Genomic DNA, 13,268 nt, shown 5'->3' on the forward strand with positions numbered 1-13,268 from the left:
GTTATGTGCTCATGTTTCCATTATAACACCATTTGATGCCAATGCCTGGTGATGGTATCCACCATGGACGACCTCGGAGGCGCCTTTTTAAGAAAATGGTGAAACTAGGTGGTCAGAATAGACATGCAGGGAGATTAGCATGGTCGGAAGAAGCATGCTAAAGGGTTAGAGTACGTGCCCTCTGTGCCAGCTTTAAGAGTACCATTAGGAGCAGGCAAATGGCTGTATTTGGATCAGGGTCGCACTGGGGCATAAAATTGGCCCGGGCACCAAAGAAAAAGTGTCCCACTGTTGCAAATAGCAATTCCTGCCTTTTCTGACAGACTGTTCGAGTAGCACCCAAGGGAGTTTTTTTGGGTCAAATGTGTGGACAATTCTGCATTTTACAAGGATATGTGTTCAGTAACACTGTTCAAAACTACTAGCCGCGTAGGGAATTAGCTAATCAAAGTGGCCCACTTTAGTCAAAAAGCTGCCCCATTTTGACCCACAAAACGGGTCCACGCTAGCATGTTGGGCATGCAATTTGAGCATTGGCCTGTGGGCCAGTTCGAGCCGGATTTGGATACAGCCATGTGCTTTGCTGATCCAGGCCCCCTTAATATGGTCTGTTTTTTCACCCTCATTCTGGCAGACCAGTGTTACTCTGCAAATAGATGGGATGTGGGAAGACTTGTGATGTACATAATTTAACCATCTAAAACGATATCACACCAGTGGGCTTACCTCTGCACACAGGAGCAGCTCCTTCCCATTCACCTCTGGCATTGCAAACAGCCGTTGTGTTTCCGCCCTCCGTGGCATAACCGTGTCGGCATTCATAAACCACCACACTTCCGAAAATGGTGCTGCTGTGCCGAAGTGCCACTGTGTTCAAGAAAAGGGGAGGCTCGCCACAATCCACAGCTGCAACAACAAAAGATTGTACACAATACAGTCATGAAATAGCACAAAACACATGGGCTAAAATATGGTGGATGCTTTCTATGAAACGTGCAGCAAGGGTAGAGAATGGGGGGTGGGGTGGCAGAGGCCTTTGCTGCTCATTCAGTATGACTGCGTATATGTCCATAACATTGCAATGCACAGTCGTGTTGTACTGTGTGATGAGCAGTTGGGGAGAACAGAAACGTGTCTACCGAAAGAGAAGCGTTCGACATGTGCAAATAACGTAATAGTTTGGGAAGAAGGGAGACCCAGAAAGCTTGGAAAGGCCCCGTGCGGTGTTTCTTTTCTATTGTTCCGCAGCGTGACTTAAGCGCCAAATAACAGTGGACGCTAAAAAGAAACATTTGGAGAAAAATAACAGTTTTGCTTTCTGGGTAAGTATTGCTCATCAATAACACATGCAGTTCCCTCCACTTTGTCATTGCTTAAACTGCTGAAGGTAACTGCAGTATGAACATGCAAACTCCCCCCACAAGGGTCTGTTCTTGGTCCTTTTCTCTTTTCTTTATACACCTCTTTTATTGCTCCTATTATCTCAACTTTTGGAGTATCACATCACTTCTATGCTGATGACACTCAGCTCTTTCTTACAGTCTGATCTTTCACACCAGACATCCATCTCACCCTCACATCTTGCCTCACTGCAATCAAATCATGGATGACTTCTCATTTCCTTACTCTAAACGTCGCAAAGACCGTAGTCCTTTTCTTTCCCGCTAACGTTCTTCCATCCCAGTCTCCTCCTCCCTCTATATCCTTTCCTCCCTCTAATCTATCCTTCTCCTCCACTGCTCGCAATCTTGGCCTTTATTTTAACTCTGATCTTTCCTTCGCTAATCACATCTCTCTCCTCACGTGCCTGTCGATTCCATCTTTACAACATACGTACAATTCATCATTTTCTTACCTTTCAGGCCAATAAGCTTCTGGTCTCTTCACTAGTCTTTTCTCGACTCTTTTACTGCTCTGTTTTATTCTTTGGTCTTCACTCTTCACGTCTTGTCCCTCTCAAATCAATCTATCACTCTTCTATCCGATCACTTTGTCTGCTCTCTTACCGTGACTCCATTTGCTCTTCTCTTGACTCTCTCGGATGGCTTGCTTTTCACTCTCAGCTCAAATACAACTTCCTTTGTCTAGTGTTTAAATCTCTTTATGGTCTTGCCCCCGATTACCTTGCTTCTCTTCTCTCGTTCCATTCTCCTTCTCGGCCTCTCCGTTCAGCTGGTCTTTTTCGACTCAATGTTCCTCGTGCCCCCTGTGCGCAGTCTCGTTTCCGATCCTTCCAACTTCTTGCCCCCCTTCACTGGAATCTTCTTCCTCTATCTCTCTGCTCCATCACCTCCTACTCTCTGTTTTGCTCTTCCTTAAAAACTCACTTACGTCAAACCTCTGTTTGATTGTTTCTGGTCGACTCCGAACACTGCATTCTACTGCTATTTTAATGTACTGCTGAATGTTCTCTGTGAAGCGCTTTGGGTAAAAGTGCTATATAAAATGTAATAAAATACAAATACAGACTAGTGATCCGTCTATCTCTTCAATTTTGGGGGCCAGCCTTCCGTAGACATCCTCCAACCTTAGCTTTCACATAGCCTGTTTTTCCTGAGATGGGAAAGCACAAATCTAAATAACGAAGCCTGGCGCCTGCCCATAGCACACACTTGAAAGCAGAGGGGGTAAGAGAGACTCACTATATGGCTGGTGCTACTATGGGCATGTTAGAAACTATTATGTAGAAACTGCACCCTTTCATGCCACTGGCACAGTAGTCAAGCTCCTTTAAGTATAAAACCAGGAGAATGAGGGGGAAAGCCTCACAATGAATGATGATCACATTCACAAGTCTCCCTCAATCATATGACTAACTTTCACAAGGGAGGAAGGAAGGAGGCACTCTTACACAACAAATGAGGAATAACCAGTTTTATTCTAAGATCAGCATGGGGTAACGTTAGTAGGAACACAGTATTCAACATAAACAGAATGGGTATATGTGGCATCACTACTGGTATCAACAGAGAAATCCCTTGATCAGAATGTGATCTACTCTGCTGAACCCCCTGGCTGACAATAGACGTGCATAATCCCTAGTTTCAGGAGGGTAGGTCTCCCCTATTGTTCAAGCCCATTTCTGAGAAGTCTGATCCCTTAGCTTCTGAGTTCCCCTAGATCCCCTATTTTCTCCTCACAAGTCCACAGGTTAGGGCAGGGTGAGAAACTCCTGTAGGGTTTTCTGGGAACAAGCAAAATGAAAAAAATAGCAAGGTTTCTATAGGTCCAGTTAGAACAGGCCCTCTTACAATTCCCATCCTGGCAATTTCCAAGAGTCCTACATCTGATGTCTAATCCCAATTTGGAATCAGATGCCTCACTTATTCAATGAATGCCAGGAGCAGCAATCAACATCAACCCTGAGGGTGACTTCGTCATACCATGAAAACCTTAGTCTTGGCCTTGCCAGACAATCCAGACATTGTTTATTCTCATTTGGCCTTGAAAATGACAAGCCCTGTATTCTAAGCTTCTTCCCCCAGGGGTCCTTAGATAATTCCCAGAGGCAAGACCAGTAGCGTCACCTTTTGTCCTAGGGGTCTCATGGGTATGAGTTCTTTACCCCCAACTGCTTATTTGTAAGGTTGCCATAATTATGAGACATGACTCCCCCACCCCATCCAGGTTAAGGGCATCATCAATAAGGAAAACTGGAGGTTGTGCAGCTACCAAAGGTATCTAGGCAAAAGCCGCCAGCAGGATTTTCACCGGCTAGCTCTTCTTAAGGCATGGACCCTGCTTTCTTTTGGGTCCATCCTCTTAGCAGGTTTTATAGTCCATTACTCCCCCTAAGCCTAACTTCATCTACAGTGTGGCTTACTTGACATGGTCCCCTTCTGCTCTGTATCGTTCTGGCTATTCGGCTTGACCAATTTGGGTTCCGACTCCCACTGCAACACAACTCGCACTGCAATGTCATCCTAACATCCCCATAATCAATAGGCCTTTTTTATCAGTGGTGTGGTGGGTCGGAAGGACGACGCAGGCTCTGATAAGACATTTCACTATCTTCATTAACCAAAGGAAAACAAGTCCTCTCTCTCTATACTACAAGGCGTCCCTAACTAACAAAACTAACTAAGGTGCTTGTCAGTCGTCAGTGAATGTATTAGCAGTTAGAGGCAAAAGCACACTGGTCATCATCACCTTCAGTTGGTGTCTCAATTGTTTCTCCCCGTCCAGGATGTGTAATGCGCAGAGAAACAGCAGGACACCCTGCTGGGCAATGAGACACTGTTTCACTCCTAGGTCAAACACCTCTAGGTTGCCAAAAAATCAGTCATGCACTTTATCAATTTCAAAAATGTAGTTTTATAGAACTTGCAATGTGAGGTTTTGAATTATTACTTCATTCAGTTCTAAGGGCCAATTTCTTTCTATAGTCCCGTTTTTTTACTTATTGATTGTGACGACTCATCCAAATGTTATTTTAACAGCTAGTCCACATGTCACAACCACTACATGCACATGTTTAGATTTGTTAGATCTTCCTCAAGTAGCTAAAAGTAAAACAATAAGAAACCAATCTTACTGCACAATCCCTCAGGACAATCCCTCAGGACAATCACATTAACCAAAACCCATATAGCCTACTGTAACACTTCATGCAGTGAATGCACGTGTATTACATATGGTTGATGGTAATCTTACATGTGTTAGAGAAAACAAAAGTGTGCACAACATAATGCAGACCTTACTCCAAAAAGAAACAAACCAAATCTTAACGTGACTTTGTGAACGTGAAAAATCACATACACAAATGTTCCAACCAACAAAACAAACCGCTCCTTACATGGTGCATTAGGTCTCCCGGTATTTACATGGACCTATGTCCCACATGCAACAATATTAAAATAAAAGAATCTGGTGCAGAACATTGTCAGAAAACTTCCCTACAACACCTTCTACTCCCAACTACCACCCTCGTGATCCTAGACAGTCAATACTTTAAACCTGTACGTGTACAAAGTAAACAGAATCGTGCCCCCAAAGAAAGCTACCATGAAGATTGGTAATCACTTCAATGTGTGTGGACACGTAACCAAGTCATAGGGCCTCATTGCGAGGTTGGGGGTAACCGGCTGGTGCTACCGGCGGGTTGCCGCCAACCCTGATTCCGACCGCCTGATATCCTGGTGCCACCGGGATATCACAAGTGGAGGCGGAACAGTAAATCCCCATTCCCATGGAGTCCAGTAGGACATGGCAATGGGGTCACTGAAGCACCAGCATTGTTGCTAACGGTGCTGGTCCTTCAGAGAAAACGATGCCGGTAGAGGCTTGAATTCCCGGCATGACAGGCCTGCTGGGGGATCCGTGCCCCTACCGGCATTGTTGGCGTATGGCGGTCCGGAAAGGGTGCCGGTACATTGCTATCGGCACTCTTATTTCCAGACCGCCATACTTGTAATGAGACCCATACTCTCTATTGCCGGTTCTGTAAACCAACTCATGCAGTCTGTGCTGTACCCAAGATAAGAAAAGGACACAACTCCACCAAAAGGGCCTCAGATGCGCCAGCCATTTTACAACATTATATGAACTTTAAATATCAACTTACACTTGGCGTAACAGAATTTACTGGTACCACGTCAAACTATATATTTGGTTCACATGTTACCTAAATGTACCCTGCTTGAGGTAAGCAATAGAACAATCTAAAGTCTACCCTTATTCAAAGAATGGTATATACATCTTGAGAACTAAATCAGTGAATCATTGAAATGAGGGAAAAATAATAGCGAAACATCACAAATAAAAACAAATTAAAATTAAAAAATGAAACGAAATAGAGAAATGTGTCCCCCACACAACGAGTGAAATATATAGGAAAAATTACAAAACAAGAAGTATTTATTGTGAGGGGTCAGTAACGAAAGGATGACAGCTGCTTGCGGTTTTCTTAAAATAAGACATGTTATTAAAGTAAAGATTTGCAAATAAAACCTTGCTTGCCCTACTCCACCGAGGAATTCCCTACCTAGTCTAAAGACTAAGGGAGCAATCTCTAGCATGGGTAAGCTGGCCCTCACTCCATACAATAAACCTTCATAGTAAATGATAAAGCAACACAAGATAATAAACAATAATTAAACAATATATGGATGACCTTCACCTGTCCTGGGTAAAATCCTATCCCCAGGTTTTAAAGTCAGCGTCAAAATGTCCAATGGAAAAGAAACGTCTTGAACCAGTTCTTAGCCGTTCCAAGTCAAAACAAAAGTTCAAACAAAAATCCACTGATAATGTTCTAGTTTGGTTGAAAAGATCCCCCTCCAATCTTCATCAAAGAAAAGAGAACCAATAATAATCCTGGTTATCTTCTCTTCAAGATTATTTGCCACACTGCAAATGAATAGGTATATGATTTCTACAACTACAACTTTGCAGCGGTCAAGACTTCTGCAATACATTTGGTATATTTGTCAGGATGCTGCTTCTTTGGATTGCTACTTACTTTTAACAACCGCTCTTCTACTGTTGTTACAATGAATAGTTACTTTTGTTTCACAGTATGCCACTACTTCAGAACCACTGCAACGTGGCATCCAGACAATTTTGTACACCATGTGAGAAACCCGATGGTGTTCTCCCATATACTCCCATGGTATCTTCCATTCAGATGGCCAGGGAAGGGCCATCGATTTTGGATCACAACCATGGGGGACAAGCGAGGGAGGATCACCCGATTGGAGGGTCATGGGGGATTGGGGATTAGGAGGAGAATACCCGAGGGTGAGACATGGTCTTCCCGCTTTCTCAATTATACACCAACTCACTCTCCCTAAAACTTAATGGAATATTTCCAATCACACTCCATCTCCCCATCCCCATTTCCAATAAGTACGGGGACGAGTAAGAGACGATCGGGAGCAATGAGGATTACCCATAAAAACAACATAACGATACAAAACACCTTTGAATTGTCCCACTAATAGAGTCAGGCATGGTCAGCCACATTTCCCCAATGGTGCACACCTTACTGCAATTCACTCACCTGCAGTATAAAAAGGGTGGTTCTGCCAGAATCAGAGAACGAGCTGGGGATGTTGACTGGACCAGAGGAGCCAAAGAGCAGGGAGCAGCAGGAAGAGAAGCCTGGAGGATCCGGAGGGGAGTGGCGTGAGGAGACGCTGGCCCGGTGTTCATGAGGGGCTGCAGCATGGCTATGGAGCTGTGGCTAGGGAGCTGTGTCTCCGGAGAGCCAGAGCGAGGCAGTCTGTATCCTGCTGGCAGGGTACCGTGAAATGCTTGCTCCCCTTAGGACGTGTGCCAATCCCAAGGGTATCTGAGGGGCAGGTGGTGAGTAAGCGACCTCACAGGCGCAGCGCTACTGTAGGTGAGTCTCATGGGACAGAGAGAAACTCAGTAGCATGCAGATGGCTGCAGTGGGAGTAGGAGCGTTGTTGAGAGAAGAGCCTGGTGAGCGAAAGCGGGCCAAAAGGAAGCGAAAGCTGGAAAGCGATGAAAGAAATCAAAGCGAAGCAAGCGAAAGTTGGAAGGTGGTGAAAGAAAGCAAAGAGGAATGACAGAAAAGGTGTGCTAGAGGCGCACAAGTGATGAAAGACAGTAAAATGTGCTTGCAGCACGGAAACAGCCAAGAGTAAGGAGAGGGGTACAAGCGACCCAAATCTGAGAGAGATAAACAGACAGTGAGAAGGAAAACAGACAGTTAAGAGAGGGTGCAAGCAACCCGAAAGAAAAACAGAGAGTGCAAGAGGCACGTTAAAGGGCAAATGAAGGTGCTAGAGAGCCCAGTGAGAAACTGAAGGAGCAAGAGGACACAGTGAAAAGGAGAAGTGTGCAAGGTGCACAGAAGGGTGGAAAGAAGGTGCAAGTGCGCACAACAGACAAAGAAGGTGTGTGGGAAGCACAGTAAGGTGGAAAACGACAGAGTGAAAGCGGCATAGAAGAGGAAAAGGTGCCAGAGAATAAGGAGATCAGAGGTCAGCATGCTCGTTCCTGGGAGGAGCAGAGAGCCCAGCATTCTCAAAAGTCTCTGATACTACCCCTCACAAAAGAACTGTACATTGAACAGTGCATCCTGACAAGAGGAACTTTTTAAGTTGTTTGTTGAACTTCGTAAAGTTGGGCCCACTAAAGACACATTGTTAAACTTGGAACTGGAAGGATAAAAGCTTGGGAAAGGTAACCCCAGGAGACCCAGAGACATTGTGAACTCTATTGACTTATGGCAAGAGCCCTGTGTGGAAGGTTCCAAGGGCAACCCTTTTGAATTGAAATATTTTGGACTGGCAGAAGTACACCTATTGGTAAGACTACCTGAAACCAGCTGTGGTTTACATTTCCTTTTCTTTTTTTGAGTCACCATTTTTCCTTTAAGAAAATCCCCTAAGACATTTTGTTTAAGAGTGAGGGCAAGCATAGGTTTGCACACAGACAAACATTGGTTTTGGACTTACGGACATTGACGGCCCTTAGAAGCATCAGTAGAGGGAATAATCCCCTTAGAGTTCAGGCCAGGTGGGCATTACACCAACCCCACAAAGTTTGATCAAGGTTTTCAAACTGTTACTTTTGAGTCTGTGTCGCTCCTGATACCATGCCTGTCTCACAATCACCACAGTTCAAGTATTTCTACCACTGCTTTGTACTTCAGAATTATCAGCAGAGTCCTCTTCTGGTAGGCAAGGCACTCTTCCCTTTAATGACTTCCTAAAAGGGGGCAGCCTCTTTGCCTCTTCTTTTCGTCTAACTGTCACAAGGATAACCCTCCTCTTCCAACAAGCCTTACTTCCTTTCAACTTCAGCAGTCGTTTAGCATTACAGGTTAACTTCTGGAAATTCTTTACAAGCACCCAGCTTCCCTTCCCCAGCTTTCTCACACCTCTTCTGCCCAAGTAATTACACAGAAGCTGAAGTGCTACTCTTCCAGCCTTAGGTAACAATGTCACACTTATAGCTGAGGTCTCAGAATGATTGACAACTTCACAGACTAGGTGGAGAGGTTTAAACAGGCTTTGATTCACTATTAAAAGGGATCACCTCTTGGCTTGAGCACTGCTTGTTCTCCTTTTCAGTATTATAACTTCTTGAAATAAAGAATGTCAATTCTGTATAATGTAAAGTTCAGTGTTCAAAGGGAAAATGTAAATAGGCACACATGACCACTCTAAGGACCATTCTTACACAAAGTATTGACTGGAATTGTATTCACATATAATCTCAAGGAGGCAACTTCTCACTTCTCTCGTGAACCACAAATGGTCACACAACCTTCCTTTGATGCTGTTTCACTTGTAACTCTGGTAAAACTTTAATTTCAGGTATTTTCGGAATGGGGTAGGTAAGCCTTCCTTTTATACAATTAGGAGCATGCAACCACTCCGTTAATGAAAAATAGAGCTCAACGATGGATGAAAATGGGTTTGACTTTCACGTGAACACTGCAGCCTTCAGAATAACCGCATGCGATACATTTCCATTGTTAATAGTCAGTCTAGAATTAACAAAGAACTTCTAGTCACTTTCAACACTACGGGCCACTTTGGAGCTGGTTACAGTTACCGGCAAGGCTTGTTGTGTGAATTTGAACAATGTGCTTCACTCACCGGCTTCAGGGACACTGCGGTTGCGGGTTGCTCTGCTTCCCAGACTTCCTCGGCCTCTGCTACTACTTCGGGCTCACTTGGGACCCGCACCCTTCTCCAGCACAGGTGTATCAGGTTCTGGACACCTTCAATGGGAGTTTCCTTCACTCCTTAAACCCTTGGCTTGCCATCTGCCTCTGGCCTTGGGTTGCTGCACGGTCACAGCTCTGCAATCACAGCGACTAGGCTCACATGGGGAAAACTTTACTTCCAGCACATCTTCCTCTGTGCAGCCTCCGCAATACAGGTTTTGAGAACACAGGACACTCAGAAATTACAGGTGAAATCTGCTGTCCCTTCTTTGTTCCCACTTCCTCGTGAATTGCCAGCCTCATGCTTCTCCTCTTCTACTAGCAGCCTTCCAACTCCTGCTCCAGTCCCTTCTTCTATCCTTTCCTGCTGGGGCCCTTTATGCACCACAGGTTTGACAATTGGTTTTAGGTGTAAGCCATTAGCCTCAATTGCCTGACTCCTGAAGTGGCCATTAGGTTTAATTGCCTGACTGCTACATCTGCTACATCTATATGCCTCTTCAGCCCTCTTCCTCGTCTTAGTCCCTCTAGGATTCTGGGACATGTAGTTTGTTTCATCAACATTCGTTTTCCCTGCTTTTTGATTATTTATAAAGGTAGATTTATTTCCTTTCATATTTTTAACAGAGGGGCTGTGGATTTCAACTTTTGCGGAGGAAGATAGGGAAGACAACATTTCCACAATTCCTTGAAGAGGGCATTTAGTTTTAACTACCAAAAAGAGTCTTTCTTTTGGTATAGTGTGCTTTGATGTTACAGCCTTGGGGTTTATAACCTTAGATTTATAATAAGGTTGAGAGACATTAAAATGTCAATAAGCCATAACCTCTTAGCCACAGTGATAAGAATCTCCCTGGCAGAGAAAAAATACTGTGTCTCATCCCACGGAATCTCCTCACTACTCTGGGCCCTGTCTCCACCCAAGTGACCCTCCTGCAGTACACCACCCCTGGGTTGGGATCAGGAAGCATATGCCTTCCCCTGGGAGAAGACTTTAGGCAGGGTTTCAGTGAAGGATCTGCATGATTCTTCACAGTATGCCCCACACCCCAACCCATGTGGTGTTCTAACATCTATTTACTACCAACTGTTCTCTAAACTTCAAACTGATTAATCCCTGAGGATTACAGAAACAATCCCAATGACCATTCCTCGTTCATCCTGAATGGGTGCATTGTCTGTAGTTTGAAAATCCAAAAACCTTTACACTGTAAATGTCTTCTTTCTTGACTGCCCCCTCTTGGATGTTGGGCTATCATTTCTAGTATCTTGAATTTTAATTGTGTTACCTGATGTCCCATCTCCATGAAATGTCTTGCCACCAGCGATTTCAAATTAAAATTCCTAATGTCTTCTTCGTGTTCTCAAATTCTCTCCTTCTGCACAAGCATTTTATGCTGTATATGGTGTATTTAGTTATGCAGGTAGTGAACTGTCTTAGACTGATCTTTTCACCAGTTTGTGGATGATGAAAGAATATTCCCTCGGATGACATAATTGCAATGTATGCAATTAAGACATGGAAAAGTTCCTGACTTAGGTGTCTGTAAATAACACTTTACTCCCACTATCTGCCCATATTAGTTTGTCTCTTAGCTTCTCTTGTCTCTTATAAGCAGTTTGAGGAAAATCTTTGCAAATATTACTGAAAGCCGAATCAGTCTATAAAATGGGCCAGCGGTTTTTCAAGGATTTGATAACCTTAGTTGTGGTAGGTCCAAATGTAAGTGGTAGTATAGGTTTGTCAAAAGATTCTTCTGAGTTTTCTTGGTATGTCAATAATTCTGTGGGACTCTTACATCATGCCTTCTCCTTTGCTGTCTTGATTACCTCATTCTGGTACCATTTTTGCAATATTTTCATCTGTAACACAGTGAATCTGTCCACTGTCCAAACTAACCTCAACCGGCCCTAACACTAATTGTTTTTTTTTTTTTGCATTTATTTGCAGCGCACATAACCCATAGGTATTTAGGCGCTAATTTCATTGTTGAAGGGCAGGAAGGTTATTTATAACACGCTCGTTTAAAACAAAATAATAATAATAATATTTCCAAGCGTGGGTCTGGGTTTCGAACCTGTGTTTGCTCAGCGTGGTCTTGCTTCCAAGACCCGCGCGTTGCCACAGAGCTATCCTTCCGTCCAAGATAACTAAGATAACTAAGGACAGGAAAATGACTCCCTTCTCCTGGGGGTTTGCTTTTCACAACCTTTATTCAGTACTTGATCTTCAGACAGTCACTGGTGACTTTTTTGATCAGTTCATGCAACTTGGTCAATACTATATGTTTTTGCTTCTTCTGCCTTTGATAAATGTTCTTTGTTATTTTATTCCCTTCTTCTTGGTTCTCTCTACAGATAAATGTTCTTTGTTGACTTTAACTGATATGATCGAATATTCCAATAATAATTCTTTGTTATTTCTTTAGGTTTCAACATTTTGATCTCCTTATCTCTACTGGGATGAGTATGATTGGCCCCATAATGAATCCCATTGTTAACTCCTCTGTGTTTTACTATTACAGTCACTTGGGCTGCACTGGGACGAGTATGATTGATCGAACAATGATTCTCGTTCACTCCTCTGGGCATTATTATTACTGTCTCTTGGACTTCACTGGGATGAGTACGACTGGTCCCACAATGATTCTCATTCACTCCTCGGTTCTTTAGTGTTACAGTATTGACATCTGTTTGCGCTCGTAAAGAGGTGAGTAATATAAAAGACACAATATACTGCTAGAATTCTCCTTTCTTAAAAGCGAAAGGGTCTGGCAGCGAGTCCAGTCTGCCACTGCTTACCTGCTGGATACTGTGTTTCTTTGCTGCCTTCCTTGCTGGAGTTTTGGAAGAGTTCTGCACCTTTAACTGAGAAGACTTACCTACTTAAACACCAGGGGGGCACGCAAAGTCTGGCAGCGAGTCCAGTCAGCCCCAGACAGCCTCAGCAGCCGAGCCGTATCCTGTGTCTTCAGAAGGTGAGCACATTTGAAAAGTGACTCTGAGTCTGCATATAAGCAGCCACGCGACATAAATATCATCAATATTGACAATAACACCATGAAGCGCATAGCGTGTCAAGCTGAAATGAAAGACTTAAAAGATCTGCCTGACAAAGGCCCTCTTACACGAAAGAAACTACTCCGCTGCCGCGCCAAATCAGACACGCAGGTGACTGCAAGCAGCCGTGTCTGAGAGGAGGGGAAATGCGGTGTTGGCAGTGTTGGCTGCGAGAGAGGACCGCGAGGCTCCGTCGGTGCCCCCAAAAGCGTCTTTCACTTCTGCCGCTCCCTTCCCTGCTTGCCTTTCGTCCCCGCTCACTTGATCTGTTAGTGTCAATTAGAAAAGGCTGAAGCATTTAAAAAGACGAGCATACCTTGGCTTGAGAACACTGCGACTATTACTACTGCCAATGAACACACCAATCTTAATATTGACTTGACAGATAGTGAAATGTTGGAGGCTGAGATATTTGATGTTGAGCATAATGGAAAAATTGGGTGCGCATCAGAGATTGACATTGAGGAAGAAATGGTAACTGGTGACGTGATATTGCACACTGCTGTTGGTTCGAACTCTAGTGAGGATGAATTGAGGAGCACTGAAACGATTAATGAAATGA

At 44.0% G+C, this 13,268-nt stretch overlaps 1 protein-coding gene across 2 annotated transcripts in view; it reads right to left on the reverse strand.

The window, feature by feature from the left end:
• Positions 1 to 13,268, reverse strand: part of SUSD1 (sushi domain containing 1) — a 1,292,988-nt gene that overhangs the window by 775,639 nt on the left and 504,081 nt on the right. For both annotated transcript variants that reach the window (XM_069630622.1, XM_069630623.1), the window contains exon 6: positions 727 to 906. In XM_069630622.1, coding sequence (XP_069486723.1) covers positions 727 to 906 — 180 coding nt within the window. The remainder of the gene's footprint in view (positions 1 to 726; positions 907 to 13,268) is intronic.

Source organism: Ambystoma mexicanum, chromosome 6q, assembly GCF_040938575.1.
Source record: "Ambystoma mexicanum isolate Mex_15411 chromosome 6q, UKY_AmexF1_1, whole genome shotgun sequence".
Lineage (NCBI taxonomy): Eukaryota > Metazoa > Chordata > Amphibia > Caudata > Ambystomatidae > Ambystoma > Ambystoma mexicanum.